This window comes from Gracilinanus agilis, chromosome 3, assembly GCF_016433145.1.
Source record: "Gracilinanus agilis isolate LMUSP501 chromosome 3, AgileGrace, whole genome shotgun sequence".
In the NCBI taxonomy this organism is placed as follows: Eukaryota; Metazoa; Chordata; class Mammalia; order Didelphimorphia; family Didelphidae; genus Gracilinanus; species Gracilinanus agilis.
Window position 1 is genome coordinate 45,539,340 of NC_058132.1, and position 21,675 is coordinate 45,561,014.

Sequence of the window (21,675 nt, forward strand, 5' to 3'; positions counted from 1 at the left end):
ACTCCTTTGGCCTCAAATTCTGTGCTCTTTTTCTTCTTTCCTGTATTTTGCAGCTCATTAGGAAAATGGGAGATTATGGTTTTCAAATAAGGATCAACCTTGGGTTAGTCTTAGCTTTAAACAAAACAGACAACTCCTTTACCCCAAACAAAAGTCCTCTCTAGTCCAACAAGATGAGAGAGAGAGAGAGAGAGAGAGAGAGAGAGAGAGAGAGAGAGAGAGAAAGAATATGAATGAGAATGAGTGTGTATATCCATGTCCATCTGGGAGTTAGAGGCTCCTCCTTAAAAATCAGTGATGCTTTCAGCCCTAGGGCCTTGAATGCTTACTCTGGGTTCCAGGCTAGCTTCTGGAAGCAGTCATGGGTAGGTCTGGGCTGCACCATACAGATACATTTGGGAAATAGCTGTACAGGGAGAAAGAGAAGATGATGACTGCATACTAAGTCAGAGCTAGTTTTTAGGGTTTGGGGCCCTGAGGGCATGGGGCAACTCAGCTTTATTTACCTTCTCCTGGATATGAAATGGATCAGGATTTCAGTCCAACTATGCAATCTGGGGGGAGGTGGGGAAAGGCCACAACATTTGTACAGATGAATGAATTTAAAATATATACAAAGTAAATCTAGAGAGATATGTCATAAGGAGAATCTTCTGGTCAACAGCAATGCCCTTGCCAACGTTATATTCCTTAATGTAGCCTAGAATAATGTAGAATAGTCCTAGAATAGTCTCATTGGTCCTGGTTGTGTTCTTCCTAGGGGAGTCACAGCTGGTATTCTGTTGAATGACAGTAGGGGCAGCTTCATCTAAGCTCTTTAGAGCAGCAGAAATCTCAGTGTTTTTGCTCATAAATCCATTTTTTCTGATGTAATATTAAGTGATCTATTGCCGATATATAGTCCCTGGAGCAGAATTGAGTGTTGGACCTGGTCACTCCAGTTCTGTCCTTGGGTCATTGCTAATTCTCACTTGATAGTCTGAATTACTTATGAAACTCTAGCAAGGCTTCTCCAGAATGCTTGTTATTGGGCTTTTGGCAGGTACATTTTGTAGATTTTTTTCCTCTTCCTATAGGAGAGGGTCTGTCTGCTTGGCAGAGTCACTGGTTTCCTATTGACTTAACTGTGGGCCTGAGGAGGAACCCTTAAGAAGCCATTATTAGATGTTGGTCTCTGTACTCATCTTTGCTGGTGCCATTTAACTAATTTACTATACCCCAAATTTCCACCTGGAACATTGCCTAGGAGCCTTTTGGTTTGACTTAAGCCTGGTCCACCTTGGGACTCTTAAATTTTTTGTTTGCAGAGACTCTAGGCTCTGCTGAAGTCTAAGACAGCTTTCCTTCCCATATAACATAGTTACACAAACCAGGTTATCACTATGTTCAGAGGTCCTGTTGCAAACTGACTTGGCATGGAGGGAATGGCAGAGTCATTAGCTGGAGAGGAATCTGAAAAGAGAGTCTTCAGACACTTTTTCGTCTGCTTCAGTTTTTATCAAACAGTAGCCTCCAAAATGTGCTGGGAGGGCCAGTATGTTCTTGGAAAGATGTTGACTGTAAATACTAAGGTATGATTTCCAATCCCATCAGGTGGTCTTGGGTCTCCATTCTGGGATACCATTTCCTCATCTGTAAAATGAGAGAGTGAGACACAATGATCCCTAAGAGCCCTCAGCCCTAAATCCTGCCATTCTGTTTGTGATTGTTGAAATTCGCCAGAAATTTTCTCCAGACCTCAGATGTTTTATTTTAAGGAAGCATGTCTATCCTTCCTTTATGAGTCCTTAAGGTGAGGCATCAGCCCCAGAAGCTTCTGCATGCCGATGTTTCTTCACCAGTGTGCTCCTCACTCTCTTTTGCCTCTATTGTTTGGCCACCTTGACAGATGGGCTGGCTCTAGGTGGAAGGACTGCTGCGGCTTCTCTGATTACTGCATGGCAACAGTACATATCAGCTGAAGGGAGGAAGGGAAGAATTCACTTGAAGTCATGGGGGCAATTTAAACAGTAGGGATCAAGTTCTCTTTGGAGTTTGCTAGTCACACCCAGGAAATCTTACAACTTTTCTGAGGAATTCCCAGAAATCTCTTATGGCCATAAGTATTCAGGGGCTAGATTAGGAGCTTCCAGGGTCTTGAAAGGGGGCATCAGGGTAGAGGACTGACTTTGGTCTACTCTTCTCTGATTCAGAGACCCAGCTGCCCTAAGAAGAGGGAGCAGATCACTCTGATGTGGGGTCAATTCATTCCTGTGATAGCTAGCCCTCATGCAGATTCCCTTTGAAGAGAAAGGAGTCGGATTCATTAATTAAAGGAGCCTGGCATAGAGAGGCCTGTAATTATAGGTGCTAGAAATCTGAATTTTAAGAGGGTTGTGCAGCTGCAGTTGGAAAAATGTAGGGAGGCACCAAGAAACACAGGCTGTGGGCAAGAATGTGGCTGAACCAGCTTTGGGAGGTGATGGTTTGGGCAGAATTCCCCTTTAAATTCATATTTATTCTTTTTTTTTTTTTTAAAGCTAAACCTCTGTATGTGTTTTAGATGGAAGTTACACCCTGTTAGCTGAAGGGCTAGAAGGGAAGAGAAGGGGGAATTTGGAGGAAAAGCTATTGAGTTATAGGAGGAAGGGAAGATGAGAGGGGCATTTTGGGGTCCTCGGAGAACCAAGCTTAGCAAGAATCAGGCCTTCAGATGCTTGAGAGGGGCGGGGCACTGTGACTAGTGGGGACTTCATTTTATTAAAATCTATCCAAATGAGTCTTGGACAGTTGTGGGGCACTAGCAGATTTGCTCCCATGTCTTTTCCCAGACACTGCAAATAACTTCTCATTGTGTGCCTGGAATCAGGAGTGGAAGTTCCAGTCCCACCTGAGAATTTCTGACTTGACCTATTCTTTTCATTTTCATCCCTTTAGTTGGCATCTGTAGGTGTTTGACCTTTTCTATAGTTTAATTTTCTATAGTATGTTTTTAATTTCCTTACTTTTCCATGACTCCTTAAATACCTGTGTTTTTCACTTTGCTCTGGCTAATTTGGGGTGGGGACAAGTAAAGGAAAATAAGAATGAGACCCTTGGGGAAAAGAAGGAAGAGAGTAGAGATGAGCAAGTCAGAACTCTCCAAAGACCTGTCTGTTGTAACAACCACATTTGCTGGACTTGGAGAAATGGGAACATTTATAGCAAATCCTAATGCAGGGTCAAGCCAGTCTTCTTTCTGCTTTGTTGGCTTTGTCTCTTGGGTGGTATTGCAGACTTTATCCCATTTCACAGCCTGGACCCTCTGGCCCCTGCTTAGAGGATTATAAGGGGCAGAAATAGAAGAGATGTGAGAGCCTCCACACACTCCCTTATGCTTTACTGTCTATGCCACCCCATAGTGAGGAATCCACAAGGCACATGCCTGGGGATCAGTAAGGGAAGGAAGCCCTGCATGGAGCTCAGTGCATTTGTAATACCACGTTGTAATTCTAGGGAGAGCGAAACCTCTCCTTAGCCTGAAGTAGTTTTAGGAAATAAATGACTTCAAGAAGAGGCCTCAACTGTATATAATAAATACCTATTTTTTCTTGCTCTCTGGCTGGTTCCAAGCTTCCTGGGTTCCTGGCTATCACCCTGAAATGCTGATTCAGAAGTCTGCAGCATCTTTGGGGCTCTTTATAGAATAAATGTGGCTCATTCGCTTTCCTGGCACCAGGATTTCATCCTTGATTTACAGTGCTCAGCTTGTTAGCGTCCGTTCCTGTGCCGGGCGAAGGGGAGCTAGTGTGAAGGTCACTGTGTCCGTTTTGCCCTCCTGGGGAGACACTGTGTGTGTGCATGGGTTAGGGTCGATTGCTGGGACCCCATTCTGCTGCAACTAGGATGAATCTCAGCCAGCTTCATCTCTCCATTTCATATGCCCTTCAGCAGTGGGGTATAGGGTTCTGACAGACCTAGGACAGAATTTAAGGATGGGAAGGCCAGAGCAGACTAGACGTCTTCCCCTTCCTCTCCTTTCTTCAGTTCTTTTCTTCCCTCTCTCAGTCTAGCTGGGCTCTCCTTTCTGTGGTCCCTAGTGCTGGAAAGGGCTCTCAGCCCATTCCTAGGCAGCAGCTTTAGCTCCTTGCTTTGAGGCAAGTGGCCATAGCCGAGAGCAGTGTGGGCTTTGGCAAGAGCCAAGGCAGTGCCTATCCTGACAGAGGTGGCTCACTCTCTGAGCTGCTCTCTGTCAGAACAGGGCTTGCTGCTTGGCTCCAGGTCAGGCTGTACAGGATTAGATATGGGGGAGGTGCTGACGGCCCTGTACTGCTCTCTTCTTCTGAGCTGGTCCCTTTTCCAGTAGAAATACCAAGGCAGGATACATGCCATGCTGATCATCTACTTTCCAGACTTTGTTTTCTCCGGTGATTCTATCCAGTTACTTGCTCACTTCTCAGCCTCATGACTTTGAATCTGCACACAGGGAAGCAATAGAGCAACGTGGAAGGGCCACGCTTGGCCTGGCATTTGGAGGCAGAGAGCAGCACCTAATTGTATCAAAACCACTCCAGGTTCATGTGTGTGGAGCCCACAGCGCTGAGAGCATCCAGACAGCCTCTGCTGTTATCAAATCACTCTCGAATCCGGCTAATTAAAATAGAGCTTCATTTTTCTGAACCATTGTTTGGCAGGAATTCGAAACGGGCCTAACCCAATTTCTGCGTGTTTATGAGCCTTTATTATATCAGAGGTACTTTTCTGTAAATGTACAGGGCAGCACTAAATGAATTGATCCGCACGGTATCACTGTAGACGCACTATGGACTTGCTAATGATTCCTTCTTTAGCTTTCTGCTTTCCAGATGCACTTTGGAAAGCTTTATGTTTTCTTTTGCTCTTTCTCTCATCTCCCCCCCCCCCTTTCCCTTTCTTCTTCCCTTCTCTTTTGAAAGCAGAATCCCTTTTTGTTTGTTCTCTTTGGGAAGTTTTTCTTTTCACTTTCTTCCCGTTCCCTCCCATCTCCTTCTCTCCCCCTGATAGTTCCATCTCTCTTAGGATCAGTTTTTCCTTCTTTGTCCATTCTCACTGTCTTTTATTTCATTCCTTCCTCTTTCCTTTTACCTCCCCACCTTTGCACTAACCCTTGTCTTCCTACTCTCTTCTCCTTCCTCTATTCTCTCCCTCCTTTAAAATTTTATTAAACCTTTGCCTCTATGTGCAAATATAGATGACGACAGGTGCAGGTGGGTGTTTTCCACTGGCATGAGAATTTAGCCTTCTACAAGATGATGGAAGAAATTTTTGCTGGACTGAATTTGTGTGTTTTTGTTTTCCTTTTAAAAAAGATTTTTCCATCTGCATGTATTCTATTTTACAATGTGCTAATTCTGCTTTGAAATTTAAAAATGCTGTGTAAATGCCAACTGATCATTCCTTAGAACATATTGGTAAGGTCTCTGAATAGTATTTAGTTCCATTTTATAGATGAGAAAACTGAAACAGGGACTGAAATAGAGAGAATAAATACTTTGCCTGAAAAAAGGTGCTAACAGAACTAGGATCAGACGTGGGCAATCTTTGTCTTCAGGTCTTGTGTGCCAGGCTTAAGCATATGCTTATCCTGTGCAGTGATTTTTAACATAATGGAGATGTAAAGGGTTTTTTCTTTTCTTCCCCAGGCAGTTCATTTGTAATCTCTAGGCTTGGGAGTTTATTGGGAATTCCAGACTTACTATAGCAACTTTCACTTCAGCCCCAAGGGCCAAGCTCCTGACTCTTGGTCTCCAGTAAGTGGGTCCACGTCATGCTCTCCCATCGCTAATGATTGCAGCCCTGCAGGAAAAGCTGCCATCTTTGATTGAATTTAGCCCTTCTGGAATGACGTGTGTTGGAGACCTTCTCTCACATTATCACGGCCTGTATTATTGCTAATGCAGTTTGGCAGTACAGGTGTGGCATAGGCTCCTTGCCCTCATCCCCCTGACCCATCCCTGCCATCCCACGGCAGAGCTGCATCCTTACTGGACTCAGAGGCAGAATTCATGACTCCATTGAATGACTGGAAACCAGAGTTAAAATAGAGATGCTAGATATAGTGAGGAGACTTCCCCTAGAGGAGATGCCCGGCTTCCATCCTAATTCATCTCTTCTCCTATGCATGATTTCTAAAATGGATGGGTTGATTGCTTTCTTCTCTGTGTGTAATTTAAAAAAAAAGAAGTACATGTGAATTTTTCACTTGAGCACACATGACTCTGTTTATCTTAATAAGATTCTTTCTTTTTCATGCCTCTCAAACCACAAAGGCAGTGCTGGGATCTGTCTTATCGAAGCTTGCTGTTTCTGTCCTGAACTAGCATGCTTCAGCTCAGCTCTGGGCTTTTGGCCTCTTAAGAGAGGAGCCGAATTTCTCTCTTTTCTTGTTTCCTGACTATGTTAAGTTCCATCATTCTGTGTGATGTGCCCATTGGGCACCCTGTAAATAAATATTTGATCCTTGCTGAGGTTTTGGCCTTCTATCCCATAAGAGACTACCCTGAATAATGATTGTTCTTGGAATGCTCATATAGTTAAAAACAAGAGAAGGAATCATTCTGGACCACTAGGCTTGCCTGGCTCACTTTATGCTCCCTGGCCCAGCTACACAAGACATTTCCTAATTTACCTAACTGATAGTAAGCCCTTTGCCCTATATTGGTGCAGGTTGTTTTTCCAAAGAATGCAGGTCCCTTGAGGGCAGGAACAGATTCATATTTTTGTATCAGCACTTCCCATAGTGCCAGCTTGCTACATAGAAGGTACTTAATATAGTCCTGTTGATGGATTGATATTTACTTTGTAGTTACTGATTGTTTCCCATTCACCCACCTACTCATTCCTAGCACCTAGCACTGTACCTGGCACAAAGGAAGTATTTAACACTTCTCAGAATGAATTGCATTTCCTACTTGAAGCAACTTTTTAAATTTTAATTTTTTTGGATAGCAACCTTTTTTCAAGTGGATTTATACCCTTTCCTGCCTTATTAAACAGAGTAGAATGACTTTTTGGAGGGACAGCTCATTGTCATTCTCAGTTCAATACTGAAATAATGTCATGCTCTTAGAACTTGTGGAATGGGGAGGGAGTGGTCTGAATCCAGATTGCTATGCGCTTTAAAACCTTGTGCTTTTTAAAGATAACTTTTGGTCTGCCTTGCTCTCAAGCTGAGAGCCAGTGTGCCCATTATATAAGCCAAGCTCCTCCCGCGGCCTGTATTATTGCTAATGCAGTTTGGCAGTACAGGTGTGGCATAGGCTCCTTGCCCTCATCCCCCTGACCCATCCCTGCCATCCCAGGGTAGAGCTGCATCCTTACTGGACTCAGAGGCAGAATTCATGACTCCATTGAATGACTGGAAACCAGAGTTAAAATAGAGATGCTGGATATATAAGCCAAACTCCTCCCAAATGATTGAGAAGCAGAAATCACCAGAGGTGGTTCAAAAGCATTCTTTCAGCATAGATATGGCAAGTTTGGGGGTAAGTCAGTAGAGAGAGGTGGGAAAACTCTATTTAAATCTCCAGTAACTCTCAGTCTTGAGATTCTTGAATGCTTGTGGAACACTATTCCTGACAATCTTGTGAGGCCAGCAATAGATTTGTAGAGATGAGGTGACACTCACCTCACAGGTAAGGAAGGGCTGGAGCTCAGCACTGAATCCACATCTCTCCTGACTTTCAGCTTAATGTCTTTTCTGTTCCATGCTACCTCATTTGGACTGTATAGAAAGTGGAAGTCATTAGCCCTAAGGGAGAACCACAGTGTTTCTCCTTTAAATAAAGTTAGGCTAAATGGGTTTTGTGACATCTCTTTTAGGTGCTAGGGACCCTTACTGCTTTTTTCTGGTTGTGAGCTTGGCTCTATTAGCTTGCTGATGGCCAGAGAGCTGAGTTCCAGATAGATGAAGTATTCTGCTGATAGTCCGTTATAGATCTGAGCTTGAACTCCTTCCTGACTTAAGTGTTAGAATTCTCTATTAGAATGGATTCAATGAGAACCAAAGTGTGGTTCCTTTGTATTCCTGCCAGCCTCCAAGCTAATGCAGCATCCCCAAAGGTTCATGGGAAGAGCTCAGGATCTTACCTTCTCTTAACCTTAGCTTCTTCATCTCTAAAATAGGGCATTGTTGAATAACACAGTGTCTCACAAGGTTGTTGTGAGTAAAAAACTTTGTAAACCTTGATGTGTTCTAGAAATCTGAGTGAGCTCTATTATTGCTTTGAGCTTTATTATTGCATAGTCGTGGGATATTTTATCTCCATTCTTATTTCCTGTGCAGATCTCACACAAAAGAGGTCCTTCTGAATGGTCAAGCCATCTAAATAATTCTCTGTTGGCATTGGGGTGGGCTCAGAATTAATGGACATAGACAAGAAAGCCTTGTGTTTGCTGCAGTGTTTGCTGTGTTTGCACTCAGGGCTGATATTGATATTGTAGGAGAAGCTTTAATCCTTTAGTTCAAATTTACAAGAAATGCTGTTTCCTTTTAGGATGGAAAAAAAAAAGTTCAAGAGAGCATTTGATTTGAAGAACCAAAAGTCTAGGAAATGTATCCTGGAGTCCTCGTCAATTTGAGCCCTAATGAAATAGAAAAAATACTCAATAAAAGCTCCTTTATTACTTTAAATGTTTAAATGTGGAGTTTTTAGCCATCAGGTTAATGTTTTTGTATCCTTTTTTGATTTGATTGTGAGCACTTTTCCAGGTATCTCTGGCACTTGAGTGCTAATCTGATTTCCACAGATAAATGGTGCTAGCTGCAGCCCTTACATCACTGCATTTTTGCTTCAACATTATTTTATCTGGTTTTACTGTAAAAGTTAATAACTCTCTGCCCATGTATTTAAACAGGCAAGGGAAGAGAGAGGAAGATAAGCAGAAAGTGATGGGGGTGGGGGTAGGGGAGAGAAGTTTCAGGAAGCTTTTGTAAAATCAGGGAATTTGGGGTCTTAGAAACATTTCCTCATTAGAAAGAAATATGAGGAATGGAGATAAGAGTCAGTGGAGTCAGTCACAGCAAGTTGGTGATCCATAATCCTTCATGTATAAAGTGTTGAGCAACTCTTTCCTCTGTTACCCAGGCAGGGCTTGGAGGCATTGGAATTGGATTATCATTGATCTAGTGCATGAGGAGGATACTGAGAAGGACTGATTTGTTTAATGGGGTGGCTTTTCCAAAATCTGTTTTACTTTGAAGAAATGAATGTGCTCACACAGAGCAGCTATTAGGTGATCAAGAAAGTTGGAAGAAATCAGCAAAGGTATCACAGACTTGTTTTTAGTACCCCATTATTATGGAGGAAGATGGCACATGACTGACTAATGCAGACTAGACAGACATTTGGTGTTAGCTTGGGACCCAGAAGTGGCATTTACTTCATTATTTATTTATTTTTTTAGGGTAGATGAGGGCTTATTAGTTGCAGGGCTTGTCAGTGAAAGGACCTTTTGGGAAAGGCTAGTAAAATAATTCCCAACCTCCTGTCCTTGTCATAGATTCCTGTTCTGAGGTGAATCTAGCCCCAGAAGTGGGGGGCAGCGTTAACTGCTGCCCTTTGGAATTGTGGAGCCAAATTTAAGAATACCACCTCAAAATGACAGCCACCTAGCCTTTACCAGAATGATCATACTCTCTCTCATTTTATCTCCTAAGCAGTCTGTAAGGCTGTTCCAGTAAGAGGGATAGAGGAGTGTTGTGGAGTCAGCAGACTCTCCCTTGGTTTAAATCCCAGCCTGTATGACTTTGGGATCAGAGGACCAGAGTTCAGATGCTGGTGTTGCCACTCAAGGCCTTCCACTTCTTGGGTGTTGTTACCTCACCTTACCTGTACAGATGCTTTCTAAAGTGCCATCTGGGTCCAGCTCTGTGATCCCAAATCACCTTTTCTAGACCTTGGTTTCTTTCTCTGTAAAATGAGAGGGTTGGGCGAGGTGATCTCCAAGGTCCTTCCCTGCTGAGTCATGATTTTAGAAGAGAGTGAAAGGAAGGTCAGGAACCAGGTTTTTGGGAAACTCCTGCTGATTTGCTAGTTTTCTTTTCACTGTCTACACTCAAGTAATACTTGGTGACCTTCTAAAGGGCCAACCTCCTGACCCACAGGCTTATCAGAGATGGCATTGCCCTCAACAATGCTCCATATTGCTTGGAATTCAGTAGCCCATCTTCTCAATAGCTGAGTGGAAGGTGCTAAGTCATTGTGGAGTGACCCTGCCCTTGGACATCTCTCTTGGTGATGATATATCTGGTGTCTAACATCCAGTGAAGACTTAATGCTTAAAGTTGTCATTATCCGTGACACAACCTTTCCCCCATCCCCTTCCTAATCATGCGACCGCTCAATAGTGCATGACTAGAGCTTCACCAATCTCTGTCTGGCTTGTACTTGCAAAGGATGAGATGGAAATTGCAGCCTTTAATCCTCTATGCATCTCCAAGTTTTGCAGTTCAGGAAAAGTAACCTTTAAAAAGTCCAAGAAGCACACAGTGCTCAAAGGGATGAAGGAAAGGGGTGCCAGGCCTACAAGCAAGGGGAGTGTGGAACTTAAGGAAGGGCCTGGTGGCTAGAGCATGCATATTGTTAGTCTTGGAGTCACCCTGTGATCTCACACTTCTCCCAGGGAGCATCTTGGACACTGAGTCATTGCATTCCTTCGGAGTGATTCAGCTCAGCCGCATGACACCTTCATTAATTTGACAGCATCAAGCCTTGATGCTTTCTGCTTCCTCTTTTACAATGCAGGGAAATTAGAGGGATTCAAGAAAATACCAAACAGGGAAGCTGGGAGGCAGAGACTGCCCAAAGTGCCGTTTAAAGGCATCATTTTCAGGCAAGCCTGAAGACAGTGCCTTAACATCTTTAGCATCTCCCAGGATCTACCGCCAAATTGTGTCACTTGTCCTGGGGTCCCTAATACCCCTCCCCTTCCCAAGCATCCTTGAGTTCTGCCAAATTGTTTTCCCCACCCCCCCTCAGGTCACTACTACCATGATCCATGCCGACTGGCATTTTCTTCCCCTTTTCAGTATGGAGGTTATTGCAGTTTCTTCTGTAAACAGGACTTCAAACAATTTGCTACCAGTTGGATTTCAAAGCCAAGGAAAAGGCAAATGTCATCCTTTTTTGTTTTCCCTCCTACCCTGCTCTGGTTGGCGGCATCAGAAATGCTAGGTGGGCTGCTCACTAATTTTAGGCAGGAGTACATGGGGACAAGAGACATTTATTTACACTGGCTTCGCGATGCCGTGCCTTTTCCTCGGCCTCCCCCAAAGACACTGTGTTCTCTCCCTGAAGCTGGGGTCTTGAGTTTGCTCACAGCAGCACGTCTGAGGGGGGTGGGGAGATGGGGGAGAAGAGCATCTGGTAGCCGGGTTACAATTAGTGGAGCTGTCAGCAGATTGTTGAGAAACTGTGGTTTTCCGGGGTTTCTTACTCACCCGTAAAAATTCACTTTGGGTTGAAAATGGGCACCCCAAATGTTAGCAAGACAACAGATCCCTTCCCCCAGAGTGTAGTCATCTCTGATGCTTTTACTTGCCCCTTCTTGGCTTTGAAACAACCACCTCAAAGAAAATACCACGGTGACAAAATTTCGTTCAGAAGTCTATGCAATGTATTTTAACCCGGGTGAAAACAAATGAAAATGGCAGAGATATTTCATGTTGAAAGGGAGGCATCTGCGCATGTGAAGTTGATACTTTTCATAAGGGCTTTTACTGCATATATCAATGTGTTTTAAAGAGAGACTAGGGTCAATAATGCATGCTTTAGAATTCCCTAAATACAGATTTGCACAATAGACCTTAAAATATGTTGTATTCTATCATGTCAACCCATGTATACCCTTTCAGGCTCCAGAGCCCTGCTTCTCTGCCTGCAAAAAAAAAAAAAAAAACCAAGCCAAAATGGAGCAAAGAAAAACAAAGGAAATGAAGCCCGCTCCTCCAAGCTTAATTAACGCCAGGTTGTGGCCCAGATCAACAATGGGAAGGGCATGATGACAAAACCCAGGAAATTCCAGGCTGCATGGGAGTCTCCTTCCTTTAACTCCCTGTTGCCTAGAAGGTTGGGAGTCCCCCTCCTCCATACACACATACCCCTGACCTAGGCACACAGAGCCTCCTTCTCTCGCTCCCTTCCCACTTTCTTTGCCCCTCTGACTTCTGTTGCCTCCCTCCTTTCCAGCCTCTTCACTGGCCTCCCTCTTCACCTTCTGACTGTAAATGAAACATACTTTTTGTGTAGGGGGATAATTGTAGCTAACTGTGCTAAAAGTATCTCTTGATTTTGTAGCCCTCAGAAAAGGGGAAAGAGTAAAAAAAAAAATCCCTGTCACTGTCATCTGTTCATTTTTTAATGAGCAATTTTAAAAAATTGAAAATAAAAGAGGAAAATGAATAGGTGTTGAACCAGCCTGTGATATGTAAATGCCAACTAGTAATTACCTAAAACCTCAATTTTCATTCTGTTTCATCTTGCAAAACATTTCATTTTCACTGAGTGAAAACACTTAATTTGGGCTGTTGAGTTGGGGAGAGTGGGCCTCCTCCGGCCTGCGCCTCCCCCCAGCCCCAGCTAGGGGGCGGGCTGGCTCCGTGCTTGGCCTTCACCAGCATCACTGACCACCCCAAGGTTATCCCCCTCTTGCCATTCCAGTGGCTCTGCAGAGAGCCTGAATGTTGGTGGAAGCCCCTCCCTCCCCCATCCCCACTGGGCTGGTTTCGGGGAGCTTCATTCCTCCTTGTCCTTGCAGAGAAGCATATTGAATTTTGGCTGACCGAGCCTTCTTCTGCATATTAACTTTCTAGCCTCTTACCTGACTATCAGAATCTTGGCATCCCCGAGTTAGATTTCACCCATAGGAACCTGCCTTTAGGCTTGTCCCTCAGCCTCCTTTGGGTGGGAGTCCTGGCCCTCCTCATTCCTAGCTCTATCCTTCTCCTTCATCTTTTTCTTCTCTCTATTTTGGGAGATATAATAGCTTAGCTACCTTGACATTCACTTTTTCCTTTCTCATGGGAATTTAGGATTATTATTTCCAGAATTTCTAATTGTTTTTCTTTTTCATCTAGTTGCTTTTTTGTTTTGTTTTTAAATTTGGGATCTGGCACCATTAGAAGGACTTTGGGCAAGGAATCTAGTTGCCTTGTTTCCTTCCCTATTAAGTCTGTCCTCTAGTTAGAGAGAACTGAGCTTCTAAAAATGAGAGCCAACACATGAGATATTAGCATGGTGTTCTACATGGAAAACTCAGACTAAACCAGAAAACCTCAAACTGGAAAGGATCCTGAGTATAGGAAATCAGAATTAGGTGTCCCAGTACCCCTAATCCAAGAGAGCTCTGCCTGGAATCTCAAGGAACCCAGCCTCTTTAGTGAGATATATAGCTTCCTAATTAGCCCCTTGCATTTTTTCATGAGTGCTGGCATCAGCGTTCTCCGATGTGTTTCACTGATTAACAGCTGCTTTGCTACTATTTCCTCATGCCACCGATGACCATATTTGTCAAGGAACTCCTGACAGAGGACCGATTTCTTAGGAAAATGCAGCATTTTGGTTCTAAGGGGGTTCTTGCATTCTTTTCAATGCCAGCTTTTTAAGCCGGCCCTTGTTACAGTGTGAGTTAGCTTTAGCCTGACTGATGCTTGTTAGCAGGATTCTGAGTACAGTGTTTCTTTGAGACCAGTGCAGGAAGCTTCCTGGGCCCTCTGAGCAGGGAAGATACTTAATAGTGCAGCCTAGGAGTGGGGCTTTGGTTTTGGGGTACTGATTATTTCCTTTGGCTCTTCAGCCATCACGTCTGTGTAGTATAAAGAGGATTTGACCTTGAATGTTTATTGTCACAGATTTTTGAAATTTTTTAAAAATTAAAAATAGTACTTAGTGAATCTTCACATTTTAGGTGTCAGATGTCTGTATAGTGTGCAAGGTTTTAGAACTGGGGGCTTTCCAAAGATGTATCACTTACAACAATGCATCAGTGGTTCACTCATCAGGTAGAGCCAGGAGAAGCCCCCTCTAAACTGGGGTTTGAATTTAGATAGTGTTTGCTTGTCCTGTTCCCCTTGCTGTATTTTGGAAGTTTGCAAGAGAATCATACCTAAGAAATGGCTCCTTCCCTCAGGCCTGCAAGCATACAGACTCTTGCCAAAGGGTATTCATTTCCCTGTCTGAACACAGTACAGAGTTCAGGTTAAGATAGCCTCTGCAGTTGATGGCACTTGTTCATTGGTATAATTCCTGGTGTGAGACATAGCCTGGTCTTGGAGACACAGATCTCTCTCTATTTGGCAGCTTGTCTGAGGGCCAGAGATAAGTTCATCTTCAAGTCCTTCCTCTAAGTTACTGCCACTTACTTTAGTGTGACAGTTGATGCTACAAGTTCACACAGAAAAAAACTAGTCTTCCTTCTCTTTGACCATGAAGTCTACTTTGTAGTTTCAAATAAGGAAGAGCAACTCCAGTGGCTGAATTACTCCCAGTTGTGGCATTAATTTGGGGGTGTGGGGGATACATGGAGGGGAATAGACATTTGGCCTCTATTTTCTTCCAGGATTTTTTTATTTTTCATTCCCTCCCTCCCCTCCCCCCCCCCCCGGCTTTGTGACTGGTAAGGTAACTAGTGTTTGTTCCCTGAGAACCCTTGGAGGGCAAGTATAATGCAAAGGAAAACCAATTTCCCATTTATCATTAACTCATCAGCAAGTGCTTCAGATGTAGCAGTACCAAGGACTTCATACTAGAATCTCTCTGACTTGCTGCACTCCCACAACCTGTACAGTCAAGTTCCTGTCTCCCTTTTACATCTTTGGCCTGAATTTATGTAATTTTATTGGGCACAACTAGAGCCTATGAATAGTTAAATTCATCTTCTAATTAGAAATCCACTGATAGCATGGGACAGACAGGCTACAGGAACCCATGACTTCATCCAACAAAAGCATGAGGTTGTGTGTGTATATGTGTGTGTTTATGTATTTGTATGCATGCGTGGACATTGTAGAGGGAAGAGAGGGTCAGGTTTTCCTGGAGTTAATGAAAAGTGTTGGGCTGCAAAAGAAAACGAAGGAAACGGAGTTTTTTAGTAATCTATCCTGTTAAAGTCTTTGCATTATGGATAAAGATTTTTGAAAAATCTGTCACCATCTGTGTATGAATCACAGGGCTTCTAAAATTCTCTGTCTGCCAAGCCCTTTCTTCATCGTGCTACCAGCTCCTTGGAGGGAGGGAGGGGATGCAAGGGAGAGAAAGAAGAAAGGGTAAAGAGTAGCTCAAGAAACAATTAGTGAGAGGAGAGAGGCTTTCCTCTGTATCTGGGCATCTTTCTTATTCAGCACATTACAAGGAGGCTATTAGTTTGGCGGGGGTGGGCTTTATATTTTTGCATCTGGAGCAGTGGTATCGATGCTGTTAAATTTGTGATTTGCCTGTCGCCTGCATTTTCCGACAGAGATCAAGAGGGGCATAAACCAGCCCCAAATACACTTTATGCAGGTGTTCGACTGAATTATTTTATACGGCTTGAAATTAGCGAATGGAAACTTTAAAAAATTGTTCATATTTTTGCAAGTTTGAAGTGTGCCGGGACTTTGTCAAATTCCCGTTAAAATAAATACGTCAATTTCATCCCTCTTCTAAATTCATTTATCTTGCTTTTTTAAAAGGTGTTTTCTACTTTACCTGATGTTTAAATTGGATTCGCTCGTTTATGCTGTTCTTTGCTATATCCCCCACGTTTTTCTTAAATGAATTACTAATGACAGAGCACTCCATCATTCCCTCTCTACAGCCACTTTAAGGAAAGCATGGTGATCTAAACCTTTTAACCTATTAAAGATGATTTTTCCCAATTGAATCAGACCCACCGCAGGTGTAATAACTAATCATTTAAACTACACCTGCTATTATGTATTTTTAAGCCATTATGCGTGTTGGATAGATGATAATTCATGTTTATTGCATTGTCCGATGGATCCGTTTTGCCTACACTAGCCTGATTAATGTATTTAAAGAAATAAGAGATGCAATTTTTAAAAAAAAAATTGATGGAATGCGCCAAGCCCTGCATTGAGTGCACCATTAAAGCCATCAAAACTTTGCTCTCTGACCAGAAATGCATTGACGCAGGACTGTATTCAAAAACAAGGTGAAACATTCATTTGAGTGGAGGGATTTTGTGTTTCCTTTCTCTGCCCTGGAAAATTTTGGACAGATAAGGGATAGGTTTATGTCTCTATAGGTTAACAATAGGATGATACCATTAGTGTGTGCTGTTTTAAGACCTATCAGTCCACATTTCCTCTGTACCTTCCAGTATTACTATAGAGAATGAATGCAAGTTGGTACCTATACTATCTTCTCATGTATTTCTCTCAGGTGGAAAAGAATAACGTCTACCTTCTTCAACCATGCTAAGTCTTTTATTGACCCATGTCCAGTGATTTCCTTAGCCACACCCATCCTGTCTCAGCAGAGCAGAAGATGGCTTCCTTTCCTTTTTAAAATGAGAGCTAGATCAGCTTAGGGGTTTTGTATATATGTGTTATTTGAGGGAGCTGAAGATAAGGGAAGGCCATGATTTGGTGCAGCCAGAGAGAAGTGGTTCATGTAGCACACATAGCATCTTATTTATGCTTCATCACTGGTTTGACTCTAGCCTGGTCCACATGGTAGGTAACAATTGAAGCTCCTAATGATATAATGTAGTGTAAGTGAAGTCTGAAGTCTGAGATTTCCAATCCTGGCTCTCGAAACTGCCTGTGTGACCCTGCCTACTTTATGTATTTTGAGCCTTGTAGGAAGCTAGAGAGTCTTAAGAGGCAGAGATAAGAGGAGAGTATCTTTCATTTATATGGTGTAACAGCTCTTGCAGAGGACTAGAGCTGCTGGATTTGGGACCAAAAGGTCAATTTGGAATGTAGAATAAATAAAGGGCAGAAATATATAATTAGCCTGTAACAAGATGGCAAGGTGAGGAGTTTGCCTTTTATCCTAGAGGTAGTAGGGAGCTAGAAAAGCTTCTTGAAAAGGATAGTGATGTGATAGACCTTAGGGAGACTTGGCAGCAGTATAAAGTAAAGAAATGGATTAGAGAGAGGAGAGACTGGGAGCAGAGAGACCATGTAGGAAGTTATTGCCTTAGTTTAGGCTAGAAGTAACATATGAGGATTGTGGAGGTAAGATCTGGGCTGTGTGAATGGCAAGATGGGGAAAAATTCTGGAGATAACATGGAGGTCGAATGAATAGGATATGACAATTGATTGCATCTAGAGGAGAGGGATGATGGAAGATGAGAAGCCGATGACCATGGCCTCATATACTTGAGTAGATGGAAGGATGGTAGTGCCATCATCTGAGAGATGTAGTGGGTGAGATATAAGGAATTCCGTTTTAGACATTTCAAATGGTGGTGCCTCCAGAATCTCCAGCAAATACTTGTTGATCCCTAGTGCTAAGCACATTGATTGGCACAAAGTCATCATTGAATAAATATTCACTAGTGACAGTGATGATGACTGGAACCCAAGAGAAACCCTGATTGATGGAGGCATAGATCTGTGAGTCATCTGCTGGGTTATGATCATTGAAATAATTGGATGGGAAGAAACTCATTTTAGAGAGATTTTGAGGTGTAATCAGGAAGAAGAGGGAGCTCATCACAGAAGGCATTTTTTTTTTTCAGTGAAGTAGGAGGCCAGAGAAGGTAGAGGTTAGAAAGAAGAGTAGATTGTATAGGAGGCAATAAAATGAGCTTGGACTAGATCATAGAATTGAAAGTGACTTTAAAGATCATTTAGGAAGTCAACCCCATCATTTGCAAATGAGAAATTTAAATTTGGAGAGTGAAGTGACACTGGCCTCCTGGTTGCTCTGTGAACAAGAGCCTCAGTTTTTCTGCTTTAGGCATATTCTCTGGCTGTCCCCATACCTGGAACTCTGTCCTTTTCCCCCTAGGAATCTTGACCTCCCTTGCTTCTTTTAGGTCCCAAATAAAATCTCATATTTTACTAGAAGCTTTCTCCACCTCCTCTTATTGCTGCTGCTATTACTACAACTACTACTATATAACCTAGTTATGTAGCATTTATATAGCACCTACTATGTACCTGTCACAAATATTTTCTGATTTGATCCTCATAACAACCCTGGAAAGTAGGTTCCATTATTATCCCCATTTTACAGTTGAGGAAATTGAGGCAAACAGGTTAACTGATTTGCAGTTGCATAGCTAGTAAGTATCTGAGACTGGATTTGAACTCAAGTCTTTCTGACTCTGGGTCTAACTCTCTCTCCACTGTACCAACTAGTTGCCTCTCTTCCTCCCTTAATTATTTCCTATTGACCCTGCTTGCTTTATTTGCATGTTGTTTCCTCCATTAGACTGTGAGCTCCTTGAGGCCAAAGTCTGTCTTTTGCCTCTTTTTGTATTCCTAGTTCTTAGCACAGGGCCTGGTATGTAGTAGGTACTTAATAAACACTTATGCATTGCCCATGTGATGCTGTTCCTACAATATCCCAGCCACTCCCACTATCTCTACCCTATTTGGGATACTTAGGACCATCACTGAGTCTCCATTTCCTCATCTGTTGATTAAGGATAATAGTAGCATCTATTTCACTGGGTTATTGTGAGGATCCAGTGAGGTAATAGATTTAAAGCACTTTGCAAACCTTTAAACTCTATATAAGTATAAGCTATTAGCTTTTATTATTATTATGTGATAGTGGCTTTCTGGAAAAAGCTTATGACCCCAGGCAGTTACCAACTCCTTGGAGCTAAGCTTGAATCCTGAGAAATATTGTGTCAGATATAGCTATATGTGTTGTTGGTGAGGGATCAAAATTTGACCAAATCAGAGACACCCCCAGTCTCCCAGAATTTTATGTTGAAAAGGTATGTGTATATCCTGGTTAATCTTGGAGTAGCCATTTCCTCTAATTGCTTGTCTTTTCTGGATTACTTGAGACTTTTCAAAAATGTCTGTCTGGAACCTGCATTGAATTTGCATAAAAGGATGAGGGAAGAAAAGAGACTCTCACGACCACTACCAGCTGTCACACCCAGGCACCCTGAGGAGACTCAGAGCTCTGTAGCAACTTTCCCACATTCCATCCACTGAACATTGATCTTTCAGCAGCCAGTGAATGAGCAGTGCTTCTGTTAAGGATGGCTTGTCCTCACCTGCAGCAGATTCGATTAATCTCCTGGTTTTGATGTGGCGTCATCACAGCAGTCATTCATCATGACCTTTCTCCTCTCTGGGGCAGGCTGGGGTTTCCTGCTTCTTGTCTGGTGCCCCAATATCAAGATGTGGTGTTGATGTGTTGAGTGAGGCAGAGTCTAAGATGTTCTCGACTTTCTCCCCATCCCCTGTGGCTTGTGTGCAAGAAGACTTGAATATTGGGCGGGGAGATCATTTGTTAGTAATTCATTCCTTCACTTATTCACCTTTGCTGGAAAACACTGTGCCCTAGCCCCAGAGCCCCAATGTTTTCTTCTGAGCTCTTCAATGTTCCAATTATTATAGGGCCACACAGAGTAGTGAAGGCTCTCCCTTGGAGTGGTGGTCAAATGGGGATATTTCTGGATTTTTAGCTTCTCAGGGAATATCAAATCATTTTCTTGAATTTTTGGTATTGTAGAGGGTTAGATATGGAAGAAGAATAAGACCTGACCCCTGCCTCCAGGAACTAATAATAAACACTTCCTCAGGAGTTGGAAAGATGAGGTAGTACACAATTCACTGCTTAACTTACAGTAGGTGGGGTGCTCACCCAAACACTGATGAACTTCTGAATGCCCCTTTACTTTGGTCTGTTGTGCCTCCAGTTTTTCATTTGTAAAATGACAGGGCTGGACTAGATCATTGGTTCACCAGGTGTAGCATCAGGGCACCCCCCTCCCCCCGCCCCTGAGTCCCAAAGACTCTTTTAGGGGCCCATGAGGCCAAAACTACTTTCACAGTGATACTAAGATGTTTTCATTTTTTTTTTTTTTCATTTTTTTTTTTTTTTGTTTAAACCCTTAACTTCAGTGTATTGTCTCATAGGTGGAAGATTGGTACGGGTGGCCAATGGGGGTCAAGTGACTTGCCCAGGGTCACACAGCTGGGAAGTGTCTGAGGCCAGATTTGAACCCAAGACCTCCTGTCTTTAGGCCTGGCTCTCAATCCACTGAGCTACCAGCTGCCCCCCGATGTTTTCATTTTTAATGCAACAAATATTGATAGAATAACCCACATAAGCAAAGCTATTTGAGGGAGGGTCCTCAGCAATTTTCAAGAGCATAAAAAGGTTATAGAAAGTTTGAGAACCATGTATTAGATGATCTCTACAGGCAACTTTGTGATTCTGATGTTGATTCCTTCAGAACAGGCTCAATTTCCTTCAGGCTTTGTATCCTTAGTTTCTAAGACAGGGCCTTACACATAGTAGATGCTTAATAAGTGTTTATTGAATGAATTCAGTTAGTATTTATTGCATGCTTATTGTGAGGATAGCAGAGGAGTAGAAAATCAGGCACTCTTTCCTCTGTCTTCAGCTGGCAGTCTACTTGGATGAAACAAGAAATACCCACATGAAGCAGGAGTGAACATGGTACTTTTATGGGTCATTGAAGAGATGGGTCTGGCCAGAGGAGGTGGGAGGTGTGTTTTGGGGCCCATTGGGGAAGTTTATTCAATTTAACAAGCATTTTTAAAGTGTCTACTATGGACCAGGCATTTTGCATTGGGAGGTAATATTCTGACAGGGATACATGGAACAGGGAGGTTATGATCCACAGGAATAAAGTTAAATAAATAGCTTAGGGATAGATTATGGAGGACCTGGAAAATCAAGAGAATTTCATATTTCTCTTTTGGGGAAAGGAGCTATTATACTTTATTGAGCTGAGAAATGGCATTTTTTGAAAATACTTTTTTTTTTTTTTTTTTTTTTGCGAAAGATGTTTGACAAGTAATCATTTGACTAACATAGGTTTTGCTTCCACAGATCTGGACTGAACCATTTGTTGGTTTTTTTTTTATTTTTATTTTTTAAATTCAGACTCCTGATATTTTCTTCTCTTCTGTGTTTTATTTTCCCAACCAGATTGCCACTGCAGTCAAGTTTCTACAGAATTCCCGGGTACGCCAAAGCCCACTTGCAACCAGAAGGGCATTTCTTAAGAAAAAAGGTACCTAATTACCTTCATTATTCCGAACTGTTTACCAAAAAAGAGCATAGGGACAGGTTTGGGGAGGAAGCCTGCTTTTTATAACAGGTGTCATGTGCTCAAAGGACAACCTCTCCACTCATCTGATTTCCTACTGAGTTTGGGATACCAGGTTTCCCCCCCCCTCCCCCCTTATTTATGGAGCAGAAAGATCATCTAATGAGAACTATTTCACAGAATGCATGGGGGTAAAGAAGCCAAAAAGAAAAAACAAAGGCCTCCTAGAATAAGATCTATCCTAGCTATGAATCACCCTGGCCTCAGGATGGCCAGCTGTGGGTTAAGAGGTCACCTGCTTCAGAAAAGAGCAAAGATGGAGAGATGCAAAGGCTTTGGAGCTCAGCAAGGTCAGGTTAAGGTCAAACTCCGGGCCAGTCTGATTTACAGGCTGAAATGGTAAATTGCTGGTGCTCTAGACTTTCTGTAGACTGGAGTGGAATGAATCCCAAGAAATTCAG

General features: G+C 42.7%; 1 protein-coding gene across 2 annotated transcripts in view; it reads left to right on the top strand.

Moving 5' to 3' along the window:
- The window catches only part of PEX14 (peroxisomal biogenesis factor 14), a 149,834-nt gene that overhangs the window by 51,689 nt on the left and 76,470 nt on the right, over window positions 1–21,675 (top strand). For both annotated transcript variants that reach the window (XM_044667727.1, XM_044667728.1), the window contains exon 3: window positions 21,094–21,178. In XM_044667727.1, coding sequence (XP_044523662.1) covers window positions 21,094–21,178 — 85 coding nt within the window. The remainder of the gene's footprint in view (window positions 1–21,093; window positions 21,179–21,675) is intronic.